The following is an 18,206-nucleotide window of genomic DNA, read 5'->3' on the forward strand; positions in this document are numbered from 1 at the left end:
TAGAAAATAAAAATTAAATTAAAAATTACTAAAATGAAACACAAAGCAAAAAACCCACGACGTTGAGCGGAAGAGAAACAAATCCCCCTCCCCCCACAATCCCGCCCACGTGGCGCTACCCAGAGTGCATTGCAGTGCCAGTGGCGTGTCCGTGAACACGTGGGGGATACGCCGTGAGTTGTTGCCATCATCATCAACACCATCATCATCATCAACAACACCACCATCATCATCAACATCACCATCATCATCAACACCATCCTCATCAACACCATCATCATCAACATCATCAACACCACCATCATCATCAACAACAACACCATCATCATCATCATAAACACCACCATCATTAACACCATCATCACCATCATCAACAACACCACCATCATCATCATCAACACCATCATCAACATCACCATCATCATCAACACCATCATCATCAACACCATCATCATCAACATCATCAACACCACCATCATCATCAACATCACCATCATCATCAACACCATCATCATCAACACCATCATCATCAACATCATCAACACCACCATCATCATCAACATCACCATCAACAACAACACCATCATAAACACCACCATCATTAACACCATCATCACCATCATCAACAACACCACCATCATCATCATCATCAACACCATCAACATCACCATCAACAACAACACCATCATCATAAACACCACCATCATCATCAACACCACCATCATCAACACCACCATCAACACCACCACCATCAACACCACCACCATCAACACCACCACCATCAACAAGACCATCATCATCAACACCACCAACATCATCAACACCACCACCATCAACAACACCACCACCATCAACACCACCACCATCAACACCACCATCAACAACACCACCATCATCACCATCATCAACACCACCACCAACACCATCATCATCATCGTCGTCGTCTCACGATCCGGGCCAAGTTCCCCCCTCCCCCCCCTCCTCCTGCCCGGCCCCACCAAGGCGGCCCCACCAGCCCCTCTCGTCGCCCGTAGCCAGAGCCGGCGACCATGGCCACTTGGGCGGCCTGCATGGGCGTCAGGATGAGCTTGCTCTCCATGGCGGGCATCCGCTACGAGGGCATCCTCTGTGACATCAACACGGACGACTCCACCGTCGTCTTGGCGAAAGGTTACGCACTGGGGGGTGGGGGTGGGTGGTTCACGGGATGACTGTGGACACCGCGAAGCTGCGGGTTAGGGGTTTAATGAAGCCGCTTGAGTCGTCCTAACAGGCGACTCGCTCGGGCAGCAGCAGCAGCAGGAGGAGGAGGAGGCCTTGGGACTGGGGAAAGTTTGCCAGGAGGAGGTGAACGTGTCGGCGACGTTGTCGCCTTCTGGACAGATTGGTGTGGGTGTCGTGGGGTCAATGTGTGGGGGGGGTATTAAAGAGGGGTTTGACCCTTTTCAGGGCAATCAAACAGGAGGTGTTAAGATGCTCAAACGACAAATAAGATAGTCTTTGGTTTTTTTCGGTAAAGTCACGTAGGTGAAAAAAAATCAATAAAATAAATGAAAATAAATAAATGAAATCATGATTGTATTGGATTGCTGTATGTACTTTTGCGTTTTCAATTAACCTGGATTTGTAAGAGAGTCCTTAATCTCAGTGGGAATTGCCCAGAAATGTTTAAAATAACAGCCATTGATACGTCACGTGGGGGTCAGACATTTGTGACGATGTGTGACGAGGGGCGGTGGGGAGTTGAGAAATGTGACGTCACATCAAAATTCGCAACTTTAAATATAGACAACACGTTCTACTTATCTTGGTTATTTCGGTAAAGTCACGTAGAATGGAAATAAAATAATAAAAATAAAGCAATAACATTTAATTTTCAATAAAATTTTATTATGTTTTATTATTTACTTTATTTGATTTTTTAATAAAATGTTATTTTATTATGTTTTATTTTATTTCCATTCTACGTGACTTTACCGAAAGAACCAATAAGATGGATCCCTGCAGTCACGAAAGCTTTAAATCAAAACGTTCTACTTAATTAAATAGACTTTTTAATAAATGTTTTCACCTACAACATCAGAGTGCAGCGCCACATTAAATACGCGCTACAATGATAATAGTTTAAAGAGATTTGAAGCATGTTTTATATTTTTTTTTGGGGGGGGGGTGGCAAAAATCGTCCAAAATCGCGCGACGTCATTTATGGCCGGCGCCTCTAGCTGTACTGGGGCAAAGTTCTTCAACTCGTCACCCGCTTAATCACGAATGTTCTGAGGTTGTTGTTCTTGCTGGTTCTGGGTCGCAGTGGTTTCAAGTATTTTTCAACGAAGGTTATTGGGTGCACAGCCGTTTCAATACGGGCACACATTGTTTCGTCCATCTGTTTGCGTTTCTCCCTTGGCAACGGGACCTCGTTGGCTAAACGTTGATGTTTATAAGGGCAGGGGGTGACCAATAAGGGTTTGAATCGATCTGTAACAATCTAGGGGCACTGATAAGGGGTTGACAGCTATGCCAACACGAACGCGCGATTAACCCCGTTGACCTGAAAAAGTTCGTGGTTTCGGTGCGTGCGCGTGTTCAAGTTTCAAGTTTCATTTATTAGGTATACCCCTGTGAGCCATGCGGCTCTTAAGTCGGGTGCAACCGCAACAAACAACATTTGAACACAGAACATCTTAAAGCGACAACGCGTAACAGAAACATTCTGGAATAAACCAGCAAATATTCCACACAAAAAAAACTTATTAAAACGCTGTGTGCAAAAATCAAGTGTTGAAGCCGGGTCGGTAGTCACAGGGCAATGAGACGCGGCTGGTCATAGACGGCGCGTGACCCGGCCAAAGAGCCCGGCGGTGCCACATAAGGGGCCGTCCATAAATGACGTCACGTGATTCTGAACGATTTTTTTGACCCCCCCCGCCCTCAAATATGACGTCACAAAGCTCTGCCCCCTCCCCCCTCACCCCCCCCCCCCCCCCCGCAAAAAAAAAACATGCTTCAAATCGCTTTAAACTATTGTTGTCATTGTAGTGCGTATTTAATGTGCCGCTGCACTCTGATCTTGTAGGAGAAAACATTAAAAAGTCTAATTAAGTGGAACGTGTTGTCTATATTTAAAGTTGCGCATTTTGATGTGACGTCACATTTATCAAACTCCCCCCCCCCCCCCAGTCGTCACACATCGTCACAAATGTCTGACCCCCCCCCCCCCCCAGGTGCGTGACGTCATTTCTGGACGGCCCCAAAACAGTTAATTTGGAAATGTTCCAGATTCATTTTTGCCTTCATTCACAGATTTGGGCCAACGGCACCTGTCGGGATTAAATTGGCACAATGGAGAACTTCTTCTTTGCGACGGTGATGATAGCGATTTGTGATGTTGATACCCATAAACATTCAATACCTGCAGGCATATGGCTAATGGATGACAGGCTATTGGTTTTAATACAGCTAAGACGTAATAAAATAAAATACATATAAAATAAATTTCATTTATATTTTATTTAAATAAAAATAAAATAAATTTCATTTTGAGTTTATGTTTTATTTTTATTATTTTATTATTTCCCTTCTATGTGACTTTACCGAAAGAAACCAGAATATTTAATACAGCTTGTTGCAGGAAATAAATGAATCTCAATTTTTGGCTTGCAGAGTTGAGAAATGTGTGCAGCTCGAAACCCCGCGAGCTAGATTTGATTCCTGGCTACAGACAACGTCGTCGGTGGTGGCTTTGTATCCCAACACATTCTGGGCTTCGCGTAGGTAGACTGCCTTCAAGTGAAGTTACCTGGTGCGGTGTGTAAGTGAAAAAGATGATTAAATCAGCACTGGGGAGAATGAAGGTAGCTGAACCAGCTAGAAACTATTTTAAAGAATTGTTTAGGTTGCGGGTAAGGCCCACTTACTATATCGCTCTTTCAGAAGCGACCTGCCCACAAATGGTAGGTAGCGCAACGAAGTGGCTTAGCGCGTGGGAACGTTTAGCCGCCAAATACTCTAAACGGATTCACAGATTTGGGCCAACGGCACCTGTCGGGATTAAATTGGCACAATGGAGAACTTCTTCTTTGCGACAGTGATGATAGGGATTTGTGATGTTGATACCCATAAACATTCAATACCTGCAGGCATATGGCTTATGGATGATGGGCTATTGGTTTTAATACAGCTAAGACATAATAAAATAAAATACATATAAAATAAATTTCATTTTAATTTTATTTAAATAAAAATAAAATACATTTCATTTTTATTTTATTATGTTTTATTTTTATTATTTCCCTTTTACGTGACTTTACCGAAAGAAACAAGAATATTTAATATAGCTTGTTACAGGAAATAAATGAATCTCAATTTTTGGCTTGCATGGCTTGCAGAGTTGAGAAATGTGTGCAGCTCGGAACCCCGCGAGCTAGATTTGATTCCTGGCTACAGACAACGTCGTCGGTGGTGGCCTTGTATCCCAACACATTCTGGTTTTCGCGTAGGTAGACTGCCTTCAAGTGAAGTTACCTGGTGTGGTGTGTAAGTAAAAAAGATGATTAAATCAGCACTGGGGAGGATGAAGGTAGCTGAACCAGCTAGAAACTATTTTAAAGAATTGTTTAAGTTGCGGGTAAGGCCCACTTACTATATCGCTCTTTCAGAAGCGACCTGCCCACAAATGGTAGGTAACGCAACGAAGTGGCTTATCGAAGGACCTGGAGGGGGGGGGGGATCCGCTCGACCCATGGGAAGAGAAAACCTCGCTGACTCCAAATATACAGCAGGTGTTGTCAGGGTTGGGATGAAACGCATGACCTTCGATATATACCAGGCGAGGTAGTTAACGTCTCACCACAGTGGCGCCCAAAACCCACAACCACGCACCTGCTCCGACCTGCATAGGTGCTCTCGACCGTAACAACGCTTGACCAAACGGGTACGTGGAGGTCTGTACCGGCGGCGGGCGTCTTTGTGCGCGCGCAATGCGCTTGCGCGGGACGGAGGGGCGCCCCGCCGACCGTCCCATTGCCCCTCGCGAGGAGGTCTTCGAACACATCGTCTTTCGCATCAGCGAGATCAAGGACTTGACCCCGTGCGAGTACATGCTGTCCGCTCTGCACCACGACGTGGCCATGGTGCAGGTGAGAGGTGCAGCCGCTCTTTACCATTAAACTCTTTATTTATTGTACCATGTGAGGCCCACCGAGCTACTTAACTCTCTTTTCAGAAGCGACCCGGCCACAAATGATTTGCTCAACGAAGCGGTTTATCGCGTGGACATTTCCAGCAGCCAAATACTCCAAATGCACGTCGGTTCTAAAACGTGGAGGTAGAAACTGGATGACCCAGAGAAATCCACGTGACCACGGGGGAGGACGTTGAAAACTCCAAAAATATGCAGGCGTCGGGGGTCTGGATCAAACCCCACGACCTATTGTACTCCAGGCGAGGTAGTTAACATCTTGCCACTGCAGCGGTGCCATGGTTTAGGGGAGCGGTGGCACAGTGGTTGATGCGCTGCACCACAAACCCGCCTACGACCCACCGGGGTTTGATTCCCACTTACGGCCAACGCCAGGTGACGATTATCTGAAACGGTCCCGGGCTTTTCCTCAGGTCTATCCAATGAGCACCTGGTGCGATGTATAAACATCGCCACTGGGGAGAAGGCGGTCGGGCGTGGTGCTGGCTTCCCCACCTCCTCCGTGTGCTTTGCCGGCCTCGTAGTTGCTCGCACTGCACTTGCCCCGAACGTCCGTTAAGCCTTTAAGGGACATCTTTGGCAACATGTTGACAAAATGTGGAAAAAAAAGTCAACGCTGATCGGCCGCATTTCGGGCAAATTTTCCCTTCACGGCACTGGAATCGAGGAAGCCAGAGATGGTGGAGAATACGAGGTTGGAGACTGCACTTCACACTCGGGGGGCTTGATGAAAGTTGCATTTGAGAGTTACAATAGTTAGCTAACAGTGGTAGCTGTGGAGGGTCTTTACAGGTTGAGGAGGAGGAGATGGAAGAGGCTACCAAGATCCGAGCCCGGGTGCCAGCGTGCCAGTGGCTGAATTGCGCAACCCTTGGCACCTGATTGGCTCTCGGGTGATGACATCGCAATTATCCCTCCTCCTAAGACCGAAACGGGAGAATCTCTCATGGTAGCCAGATGGCTTACAGAGGTTCTCTGTAAGCCATCTGGCTACCATGAGAGATTCGTTCATGAGGCTATCCACATATACAAACACAGAGACAATTTCAACCGAGAGGAAGGAATTCTGGCTTAGCAATCATTGGAAGGATTTGATAAACCATTCCGGGTCTTAATTGATTGTTCACGCTTACGGTGGCTTTCAGACCGCATCCATCATTTTCGTCTCCCCCCTCCTCTTTTCCGAACATAGATGGACTCGTCCATCTGAATAACTGCCAAATCGCTCTCCGTGGTGCTAACGTAAAAAAAAAACCCGCCACTTTTTAAAAAAAAATGTCTTGCTGTGGTTTTTACACCTGATGATGATTGCTTGTCTTGCAGTCGAAACGTCGTGAGAATTTTAAAGTTTTATATTTTTATTATTTTATTGTTTCCCTTCTACGTGGTGGTGACTTTACCGAAAGAACCAAGAAGGTGCATAAGAAGTTTGACATGCGTACGTCGTCCGTCGTGATTTGTTCTAATCGCTGCCTAACCCACCCTCACCCCCCGTCCAGTCCTCGCCGGGCACCCCGGGGGGGGCCGCCACTCGCTGCCACACGTGCGGTATCGGAGCGGCGGCGAGCTGCCACTCCGCGCCGGGCACGCCGACCGGACCCCCCCGCGGTGCCACGGGCGGCCACCCGGGCCACGCGCGGCACGACGCCTGGGCCACAGCGGTCGGGCACCGTCCCTCCGTGCAGCCTGCGTACGGAGGAGCTGCGGGTACGGGAGGGGGGGGGTGCGGTGTGCGGTAAACATCGGCACTGCAGGGCTGCACCTTTGCCCTCTTAATGCCACGTGGTTTCCGTTGCCCAGTGGCCTTGCCTCGGGTCGTTTTCGCCTTTTGCTCGTTTAGAGGCAACTGCGTGATTTCAATGCGATCTTAATTGAACACAGTTGAGTGCAGCTATCTTCATAGAATTATTTCCGTAAGCGCATGCAGGAAAATAAAAGGCTCTGTGTATAACAGCTCGATGATGATAATGCATAGTGCATGCGGACGAGCATTTTTGTTTTTACTTTGCGCTTGACGGTGATACCCAGTGATTGTATTTTAAATTGTCGCCTTTTCAGAATAACCCGTCATTTAAAGCATTATTATTTGGTGCCCTCTGTCAATGGACTGCTCTGCGAAGGCCACGCTGTCTTGTCATGCGTGGTGGGGTGGTTATTTGACCTGCCACGCTTCACTTGTGCGGTTGTGGTGAATGGGTGGGTGGGGAGCCAACCACCGATTTGGATATAATTTGCTCGTGATGTGGCTGAGAATCGAGTTATTTTTTGCGTCGTTGGGTTCGTAGTTGTGCGAGAGCCACTCTTCTACCACGAGATAATACAAATGTGGTGCTAAATGGGTTTTGTTGTTTGCAATAATGGCGTTTATCAAGAAAGCTGCTTTATTCAACGATCATTTGTGGCAAAGTGGCTTCTGAAAAAGTGCAAATATAGCTCGGTGTCTTGCCTGATAAAAAATAAAAACGTTTTAAAATTACCCCTCTTCCACAACTTAACCCAATTAAGATTTGCACCAACAAAATTTAATTGCGGCTTCAAGGTCCTGCACGATGCATTTCTCCATGGCGATGATGAACGAAGACTTTCTTTTTTAAAATCTGTGGTTTTGTGAGAAACGAGGTTGCCAGAGGCAACTTGCTATATTGATCTCAATGAGGTGCTGTCGTGGTGCTGAGGTTGTGGCCACCCTGTTCACTGGCTGGGTATTGAGAGATGAGGGGATTTCTGATCGGATCGCCACCTGCATCTCTTACCAAACACCTGATGCCCGATTTTGTAATGTCCAATGAGACGTCGTACGGAAATCTGATTGTTTTTTTGGGTTTTTTTCAACATTCTGGTTTGCCGAAACCACGTAAATTGGTGTGGTGCTCCAGGTGACAAATTTGATTTGTTGGGTGGCAGATGGTGTAGCAGAACATTGGGCATTGTAGAGCAGTACCCCAATTTACATTGGTGATGCGTTCCTGAAATGTGCGACGTAAATTGAAACATACCGTACATCAATAATATATTTTGTCATCGAAAGCACAGTACATGTCGTCATGCGCGCGACACCACAGGGTAGTTTACAGGGTAGGTGAAGCAAGAGGCGATGGGGATACGAGAAAGGATCGATGCTGTCACTGACGTAAATTGGGTTAGCGGTGTTCATAATAAAGCGACGACGTGAAAGGGGTGTAAGTTGTAAATTGATATTACTGTGTTACCCCACGATCGTCTCGCCCAGTGGTTCTTAACCCAGGGGTGCACGCACCCCTTGGGGGTTGCAAGATCCCCTTTCTGGGGATTTCTTTCAAAGGTATATCATCGAAATACAGATTGCGCGCGGGCCAAGTGCAACCGCTTTGTTTCATCAAACCCCTATGTCTGTTGACGTTGCACGTTGTTTGTGAACGATTGAGAACCAAAGGGGTTGCAAGGCTGCGGCAAAGGTTACAACAGCCACCGGTTTTAACGGAAACGTCGTGGATCCTCGTGCCGCCCGTGTTGGTGTAGCCGAGGCCTCCCTCTGCAGGCGGGAGGACGAGTCGTGAAGTCTGCCGTGGCTTGTGGACAATAGCCCCGGTGACCCTCGTTCCACCGTCTCGTTTATTAATGTTAACCCCCCCTCCCCCCCCCATGTAATGCCGCCCGACCCATAAACGTTGCGCGCAAACGCCCCTAACGACAAATGTGTGCTAATATTTTTATATTTTAAACCCGTGCGAAATAAGCATTTTTGACAAAATATATGAATGGTGGTGCTATGGCAATTCTAGATTTAAAGCTTTCGTGACTGCTAGGATCCATACTCTTTGGTTCTATTAGGTAAAGTCACCACGTAGATAAAAAATAAAATAACAAAAATCACGACGTTTCGGCCACAACACAAGCGGCCTTCATCAGGTGAAGGGACGAGACTGTCTGGAGGACAGCGCTGGAGTGTCCTCCAGACAGTCTCGTCCCTTCACCTGATGAAGGCCGCTTGTGTTGTGGCCGAAACATGATTTTTGTTATTTTATTTTTTACCTACGTGGCTATGGCAATTGGTTTCATCAAGAGCAAATGAAAGCGGAGTTTCCGTTTCGAAAATGTCGGAGACGCAAACGGGGTGGTCGGCAAACGCTGCGCTTGGCCGCCGAGTGATCTGTGCGGTTTTGACGGCCTCGCTCGAAGCGACGTAATAATGGCACGCTCGGCTACACTAGGATTTGTGTGCGGTGAGCCCCTCTGCCTGGTGACAACACAAACGTGTGACCTGCAGTCGTGAGGAACGATAGGGGGGGAGGGGTTGTGGTGGTAATGATGATGACACTGACACCACGATGGGTGATGGAGGGCTATGGCACTTGTGTCTTGCCCACACAGCTGTTGTAGAACGCCCCCCCCCGCCCCATAATACCAACAGCCGCCTTTCGCCACTAAGTGACGGTGACGTCACCACGGCGCCCGTGCCAGATGAAGTGTCGCCGGTCGTTGCCGGGAGGCACCGGGAGGGTCCCACGTGGCCCCCCCCCGACGGGCTGATGAACCGAGACGACCGGTGGGTGCGCGCCGGCTGTGCCCATCGCCCACAGGTGCGGCAGCGCCCACGGCCGGCGCGGCCGCTGCGCGCGTCAACGCCACGCCGCAGCAGCCGGCGAGGAAGAGCGGCACAGTGGAGCGGGGGGTGCAGACGGCGCCCCGGCGGCGGCGGCGGTGGCGGAGGGCCCCCGTGAAGCAGATTGCAGGTACGGCTACGGGTGGTGTGGGTGGTGTTCGCCCTCCCCACCCGCCACCCCCCCATGCCGTCATTCATCTTTTCATCAAATTTGTAAGTTCGTTTTGAAGCAACGTGTCCCAATTTACAGTCGGCGTCTCGTACCGACGGAGACTAATTAATGCGTTTGCGTATTGAAGGCTCGCCGTGCACAGCTTCTGTGGGCGCATTCGTCGTGGGGCTTTGTAAATCGCGGTGGGAAGGCAAAAACCCCTTGCCGCTTTTATCACTGACGTTGCCTCAAAGGCGACGCGGTGCATTAGCCTGGACTTTGGCAATGGCCTTTTGAACATGTGCAGAGGGCGGAGAGAATAACAAATTCTTGGCCGCTGGTGCCGACCTGAATACCGGGCAGCCGGTGCGCTATTTTTTTATGGTCGTGAATATTTACCCAGGAAACCTGGGTCTAAAGTAAGAGACTCACATTTGTCCATGAGGGTCCAGCAAAAGTGTTTTTCTTTGCAGCAGGGTGTACTCATTGATGCATTATTCCAATGGAGAAAGTTTGCAGGAAATGTTTCACATTTGGGGAGAACATGCAAACTTCCAAGTATACAGCAGGGGGTCGGGATAGAACCCACGAGCTCTTGCGTACCAGGCTAGGTAGTTAACATCTCACCACCGCCACCACCGCGGCGTTGGTGGATCACAAACCGAGCTGCCGTTTATTTTTCTCTCCCCGCAGGCTCGAGCCGCCATGGGCGCCCCCAGAAGGCACAGGCCCTGAACCTGGGCGATGAGTTTCAGGCGGAGTTTGACTTTGAGAGCAGCAACGCGCAGCTGGACCGCGAGGAGCTGGACAAGGAGTTCCAGAACAACAAGGCCAAGCAAGGAGAAGGTGGTGGACCTTTTTTTTTAAAAGGAGCACTTTGAGGGACCCGGTTTCACACCACCACCACTCCTGTGGGATGTCTCCTTTTAGAATCAGAATATTTATTTGTCCACTGGGGGATTTCGATGCGCTACAAAGGTTTTTTTGTCCACAGATGTTCAGTAGGGGCGGGTCAGAATGTAACAACATACAATACAAAAACACGATGGGAGTGCACAGTCTATAGGTCAAGTGAACAAATCGCTTGAAAAAATAAAAATCAACTAATCTTGTCTTACCAGGTAAAGATCACTGAGCTATTCGCTTTTTCAGAAGCGACCTGGGCACAAATGATAGCTCAATGAAGTAGCTTATGTGGACATTTATATTAGGCCCTTTTTTTCATACGAGTTAGAGTAATCGTGAGGAATGATAACTTGAGAAACTCTCCGCATGTGACAGCCTTTAGTAAGCTTGGCTGTCACTGCACTTGTGGGTGAGGGCCTCGCATCACTCTGGTCAGGTGTGGGTTGCAGAAAGAGTGGAGCTTGGATAATGTAAAGCATGGATGTGCAGTGCAACAGTGGATTTGTCTTACACCGCCTCTCTTGTGCCAACAAATTATTAGGCGGCTGTGGGGGGGGGGGGGCTACCTTGCCTCGTGGGTTTCACCAAAACCCTGACCATTGTATATTTGGAGTTTGCATGCGTCTCTCTCCCCGTGGTAGTGTGGATTTTTCTCTGGGTCGGTTGAACATGTAGGCTTTTGCGACCAATATCATCCATGATAGATTTTTTTTGGGTTGGATCACGATCTAACCCAAAAAAACCTGTTTTCTCTGAGTCATCCGGTTTTTCCCTCCACATTTTAGAATCAACGTGCACTTATTGGAGTTTACCTGCCAGAAATTTTCATGTAATAAGCCACTTCGTTGAGCTATCATTTGTGGCCAGGTCTCTTCTGAAAAAGAGCCATATAGCTTGATGGGCCTGAAATATAATGCAAAGTTTATGGTCGTATTGTTTTAGCCCTGACTCGCATTGGTGAATGGTTGTATTTTAACAAATGGTAAAAAATTTTGGAGAATCCCCTGTACTAAATGTTGGTCCCTTTAGGACCATGATGCACTTTTGACAATTTTTGTTCACGAGGAGCAATCTTCACGAGCGTCCATCACGGTGGCCTGTTGCCACTGCTGCCACGGCGTCTTCTGTTGAAAAGTTTGGTTCAACAAATCTGTACCGTCGCCCCCCTCTAGTGGCTCACCTCAGCCATCGCCATGAGGGAGACGAAGGTGGCCGGGCATGGTGCTAGGCCCACCCATGCCTTCGTGTGCCGTGCCGGCCTCGGGGTGCCACTCACTAAGAGCACTTGCCCCGATAGTCTGAAGCGAAACGGGGTGGGGATCTTTGTCTTTAATTGTCCAGGCCATCCCTTAATTAGTTTCTGACATTGACGTCTCCCTTTGTGCTGCAGACATGCAGAGGGGTCCCAGCAGGAGCTCTGCCGTGTTTCCTGACAAATGCTTCTATGACAAAACAAGATGCTTCTTTGACAACATTTCCAAAGATGGCGGCAGGTAATGGCATTTCTGCCACTTGTGATTTTTAATTGGGTCTCCTTGCTCATCGCGGGGTTGATGGTCTCGGACGGGCAGTGGTGGCGGCACACCTTTATATACAGCGCCTGGAGGAGGCAACGGGTTGGTGGTTCACAATCTTCTGCCATGTGCACCGACTTGCCAGGAGGTAGCAGTACAGCATGTTGATTCATCTCCATCTGTACGGAGATGGGGTTGCTGTTCCCCCCCATTCACTCTCCCACCTTTGCACGTGTGGGTTTTCTTTGGTTTCGTCCCTCGTGTAATAAAAACTCACAAATGGAGTTGGCCTAACCATCCTAATATAGGATGACAGATCTCGGGCAATTGTTGGTGCCGTTGCTGGCTGCCTTCTCACTCGTATGCGGTTGACTACGCCTCCTGAATATCTGGAAACTTTGGGGCGTTGCAAATGTGTGACGTTAACTTTAATTACTCTGCGCAGAAAATGCACGCTGCGTGAATTGCGGTGTTGCGCTTGATTCGGGAAAAAATCCTAGCTCGAAAATAAGAGGAAGAACCGTGTAATTATTTGACTGGGCACGAGGCGAACATTTCTCTAAAACGCAGGATGGTGTGGAACCGTGCAGGGAACCTCTAATGTAGGGTTTAGCGTTCACTCGAGCAATTCTGTAGTACCGTGATCTATCGTCATCCACAGGCCACTCTTCAACATGGTGTGGGGTGAGCCACTGCTCGGAGCGTCAGACAGAGTCGTTGTCGCGTAACAACAAAACTATTCGCGGTGCAAATCTAGTGGCTGCTCTGATTTATAATACTGCGGGCGCATTAACCGTAGGGATGTACGCCTGCTGCTTGGCAGGGAACATTCAAAGAATCCCGTGACGTGTTTTACAAGTGGCAGCCATTTTTCGTGTGCCGGTGTAAAAACTGCGATATTTGCCAAAATGAAAATGAGTGACTTACTGTGGCCCTTCTGCCAGTAGTAGTGGCACGAGCAAGAAGTTGTGGCACTGCATCTTTATCTCCTCCCTCCACCTCCAATACCAACACGCGCCATTCACTGCTCGGTGAAGGTACACGTGGAATGTCGAAGGCTCGCTGACAGGAGGTCATGGGACAGACCCCAGGTGGCCATGGATAGACTGAGATGACTGGCAAGATGCACCAGCTGTGCTCACAACCCCCGCCACCCCCTTCCTTCCATCTTGTAAGGAACTGCCGCGTGACGTTGGCGGAGGAGCAGCGCTTGAACATGCAGACGTTCGGGGAGAACCTCCCGGCCGCGCGCAATCGCCGCTTCTGGCAGAGTTGGGGCCACGCGTCCTGGCTCAACCGCCGGACCCTGTGGGGTGGGGACGGGCGGCCGGGCATGTCCAAAGCAGGGGTGCGGTCTCCTCTGCTGGCCAAGGTGCAGGCCTAGACAGATGATGATGATGAGGATGAGGAGGAGGAGCACGTGCAGGTAAGGGCAGCTCCCGCTCCTGCACTCCCGTTAAGCTGCAAAACAAAAATATCGAGAATCTGCTCGTGCCTCCCTGAGGAAGTCACGTGACTTGTGTGGCCATCCCTGCTGAATCCCTTACCCTCTGCCCCCAAACCCCCCCCCCCCCTGTGAAAATACCCTGCTCCGTGGAGGATGATAGAGAGACCCTTTTAAGGTATTGTCTCTGATCCCATTTTTCCATTTGTCTCCTCTACCCCTTTCTATTCCTCTTCCCATTCATTACGTCCTTGACTCTACTCGCCTTCTCGTGGTTGTAGCCATGGGTACTCTTCTAGATTTAAAGCTTTCGTGACTGCAAGGATCCATACTCTTTGGTTCTATTCGGTAAAGTCACGTAGGTAAAAAATAAAACAACAAAAATCACGACGTTTCGGCCACAACACAAGCGGCTTTCATCGGGTGAAGGGATCAGGCTGTCTCGAGGACAGCGCTGGGGTGAAACACAGCCACGCTCAGACCGCGACCTTTAAGCTGTGTGCGAGGAAACAAGGTGCCTTGACAAAGGAATTAGCATAAAAATTAGCATTTGATTGGCCGACTTAGCATAGAGGTGGTGTACGTGCGGGTGAACATGCCGTTTGGCGGGGGGGGGGGGGGGGGGGAGTTTACCTATTGATGGTGTGAAAGGGGAATTTTTAAGAGCTGCGAAAGTTTGGGGTACCACTACTTGAAAAATATACTGTACCATTGAAAATTAGTTTAATGTTTAGTTCGATTTCGAACATCTTTCCAATGGTTGCTTAATTTGAAACCATCTTCTCGGTGAAGGGATCAGGCTGTCTCGAGGACAGCGCTGGAGTGACTTTACCGAATAGAACCAAAGAGTATGGGTACACTACCGCATTTGCTCACATAATATAATTTGCGTATTATATCGTGAACAACTTCTCAATCATCATTTATATAAAATCTTAAACATGACTAGATTTTTTTTATCGATCAATCGCATGCCAAATTTAATGCTTTTGTACGATCTGACCTGCTGGAGGGCTACATGTGTAGTGGCCTTATTGATGTCGGAGACTGTTTACTTGAGGCAACACATATTTATTACAGACACTTCTGTTACAGTTGCGAGTCTTATACTTGAAGAGGTAACGGCCTCTTCACCCGTACTTTATAGAGGGAAACGTTCCCCGAGCTTTAGCCCACGCTAGCTCCCTGGTTCCCTCTATCCTGTTCCTCTCCCGGGAGGCTATCTGACCTGGCCCAGCTTCGGCGCAGGTCCCGATCACCAGCCATACGAGTCCGGCCCTCAGAGGGACATCGGCCGTCGCGGCTCCGGTGTCGCACCCTGGCTTGCTTTGCCCGGCCCTCAGAAGGTCAGCGAATCAAAGGAGTTCCAGGGTCTGGCTAGTCAATCTTCGTTCTTCACTGGCTCTTCATCTTGCTTGAGTTGAACTGCCTCTCAGCTCCCCGGGTCCCACCTTTTATACTGTCTCTCACTGAGGGGCGGGGCTGGGAGTGATCACAGCATCCCCCACAGCCCCCCAGGGTGGTGACCGTAGCGGACGTGTTTGTGGCCACCGTTATACAACCGCGTGTCACCCTCCCGTAACACCTCTACACGTGTTTGGAAGATCAAGAGGTACAAGAATGGTTATGGCCAAGATTGGTACAGGTTTTCTTCAAGTGTCAGAATGTCCTCTTGACGATTCTATTTGGATGCCACGGTGGCTAGGAGATGTTAACTCACTTTGCCTGGTATGCAGCAGGAGGTCTGGGGTTCCATCCCAACCCCGACGCCTGCTGCATATTTGGAGTTTGCAAGTTCTCCCCGTGGTCATGTGGATTTTTCTCCGGGTCCTCTGTTTTTTTTTCCCTCCCACGTTTTTAAAAGCATGCGTTTTAGAGTATTTTGCTGCTATAAATGTCTACACGATAAGCCACTTCGTTGAGCTATCCATTTGTGGTGGCTGTCTCGGCCTCACTACGCTGCGTTGCATCACTGTCCGAGTAGTAAACCTTCAGAGCCAGGGTGACCATCCGACTCCAACGTATTTAACGAATAGAACGACATAAAACTCATGGGAAAACACAGCACAAAATAGAGCATCTGTTAATACTTGCAATATCAATATAATTAATTAACACTGCAGCATCATAACATTGTCTTGGACAACATGAATCTCAATCATAGGTCCTGGATGGACCAGGTACCTACATTAGCACTGAATAGCTCTACAACAAGAGAATACGCTACTATGTTCAATAAGGTCACTTTGTGTAATCACCATACTGCAGCCCAAATGTACAGCGCTGCTGCACATAACACTGAACTGTAGACGAGATACATCTTCATCCTTGCTCTCAAGAATGCATTAAAGTTACATGGGCACAAGTCTGGCTCGACTTATCTAATTACAAACAACTATTCACAATAATGCAAGTGGCAGGCTTCGTTGTTAACCAGGCCTCCATATTTATCGTAACAATTTAACAGCATTATAAAGGCATTTACAGCATTATAACGGCAATCCTAACATAACAGGAGTCCCAGTAATTATAAGAACACGAGGGGGTTTGGTGGCCAGCAGCACGCCCTGCCGCCTTTATCTCCCCAGTGGCGATGTTGACACCCAAGCAGTTACTCGTTTGGTGGCCGTGAGCGGGAATCGAACTCGGGTCGCCGGGTTCGTAGCGCAGCGTAGCGCTAACCACTACACTACAATGCGTTACGCTTCCACATGCGAGGGTCACGTGACAGATTTGACGCCACAGCTCACTTGCCGTGCAAAAAATATATGCATTATTGAGCTCCCCTCCCCCCTAAAAAAAAAAAGTGTATTTTTTATCATTTTTGCGTGGTGTACAGTCTGGTAAGTACCCACATGGCCAATTTCCAGTTGGTTGCAAGTCGGGAAGTACGCTAAACATTTTGAACAGGCACAAATTCACAACTTTGCCTTTTATATATATGGAGATAAACGAACTTGCAGACAATGATTCTTAAATTCCCACAATGAGCAGATGCTCCCGTATTCGCTGAGATGCTAATTGTGCCTCCATTTTGTACTCTTTGTAATGACTGACACCCCTGCCTTGCCTCGTCGCTTCGAGACCCTTAACGCGTCACTTCCAGGTCACATGACCAAACTCGACACCATCATATCAGGAAGTTCCTGTGTAAACACAGCCCCATATCTGCCGTGGGGCAGAACAGTGGCCATGTCTCTCCGGAAAGAGCGCTGCATAGCTCCGTGGGCCTTACCTGGTAAAATACAAATGTAGAGTAGTTTCTTTCAAATGGAGTTGGTTGGCAACGCTCTCGTGCCCAATTTTAGAGATTGACGAAGGGAATTGGATGGTTTGGAGAGGCACCTTGTCACCAAATCTTGGCCTAAATCGGGACCACGCAAACCAAATTCTCCAAATGAGAATGGAGCCCTTTGTGGGGTCGACGATGATCTGTTGGTTTTGCTTCTTGATGTCGGCAATGCTTGCTTTTGTTGTTGCAGGTTGCAGAGAACTTCCTCCCAGAGTGTACAAATATTGGGGGTTTGCTTGATTTAAAAAGTTAAAATTTGTTGGGTCTGAAGAAACGTTACGTAGAGGGGTAGTGCAAGGACTGTATGTGGGTTGTGTTAATTGATATGCGATTCTTTTAATGTCTATGGTGTGTAAATAAGATACACACCTCGTTTAGTTGAACACTTTACACATTTATAATTGTAAGTATAGTTTTAAACTTTAGTCTAATGGGTGTGGTAAAACATTTCTGTAAAGTCGGACTTAACTTTAAAGCTTTAATTGTCTCCTAAAATTGGTTATTTTGTGCGACCGGTCTTAAGCTGTAATGAGCATGGACATGACAATTTAATTGAGTTGTGTTTGTATTTCACAAGGCAGCATTAAATGTTGCTGAATTTATATCGGTGCATTCGCTGTGGTGAAATGGCCGGCAAATAATTAAGTTGGCCAACTGTTAGCTTTACAACATTGCTTCGTTGAATTTTTACTGCATTGCTTTATATTCCTGTAAACTTTGTCCGTAATGTAGTACAATGCATGGCTTTAACAGGATCAGGGATGGTGGGAGGGGGGGGGTTGCTGTATTTGAAAAAAGTAAAGTGCATTTCAATAAATTGAGGCATCTGTTCCAGCTTGAGGGCCGATTTTGAAAATTGAATCTGTGCTTGGTATGTTATGCAGCGTGGTGTGGTAGCCCAGCCCCAGCCTGCCAAGGTGCCACCTCGGCCGGCTGGGCAATCTAGGCGAGGCCGGGGGCTCTGCACGAGACTAGGCCTCACCACGGTACTCTGAGTAAGAAGTTAACTGCAATAGAGTCGGTATATACTACTGTTGAGTCGGTAGATACTGCTGCAGAGTAGATGCTACTTTAGAGTAATTAAATACTGTTATAGAGTAAGCAGACACTGCTATAGTCA

General features: G+C 48.1%; 1 protein-coding gene across 1 annotated transcript; it reads left to right on the plus strand.

The window, feature by feature from the left end:
* The first annotated feature begins 4,952 nt into the window (after positions 1-4,952).
* On the plus strand, positions 4,953-17,931 carry LOC142922069 (protein LSM14 homolog A-like). The gene is made up of 7 exons (XM_076063208.1): positions 4,953-5,135; positions 6,697-6,904; positions 9,757-9,909; positions 10,624-10,776; positions 12,227-12,329; positions 13,527-13,776; positions 17,277-17,931. The coding sequence occupies exons 1-6, from the start codon at positions 4,977-4,979 to the stop codon at positions 13,732-13,734; spliced, it is 984 nt and encodes a 327-aa protein (XP_075919323.1). The 5' UTR covers positions 4,953-4,976; the 3' UTR covers positions 13,735-13,776; positions 17,277-17,931.
* The last annotated feature ends 275 nt before the right edge of the window (positions 17,932-18,206 follow it).

The sequence above is a fragment of the Petromyzon marinus genome, unplaced genomic scaffold, assembly GCF_048934315.1.
Source record: "Petromyzon marinus isolate PM22_M1 ecotype Great Lakes invasive population unplaced genomic scaffold, UKy_Petmar_22M1.pri1.0 PM_G_Scaffold_91, whole genome shotgun sequence".
In the NCBI taxonomy this organism is placed as follows: Eukaryota; Metazoa; Chordata; class Hyperoartia; order Petromyzontiformes; family Petromyzontidae; genus Petromyzon; species Petromyzon marinus.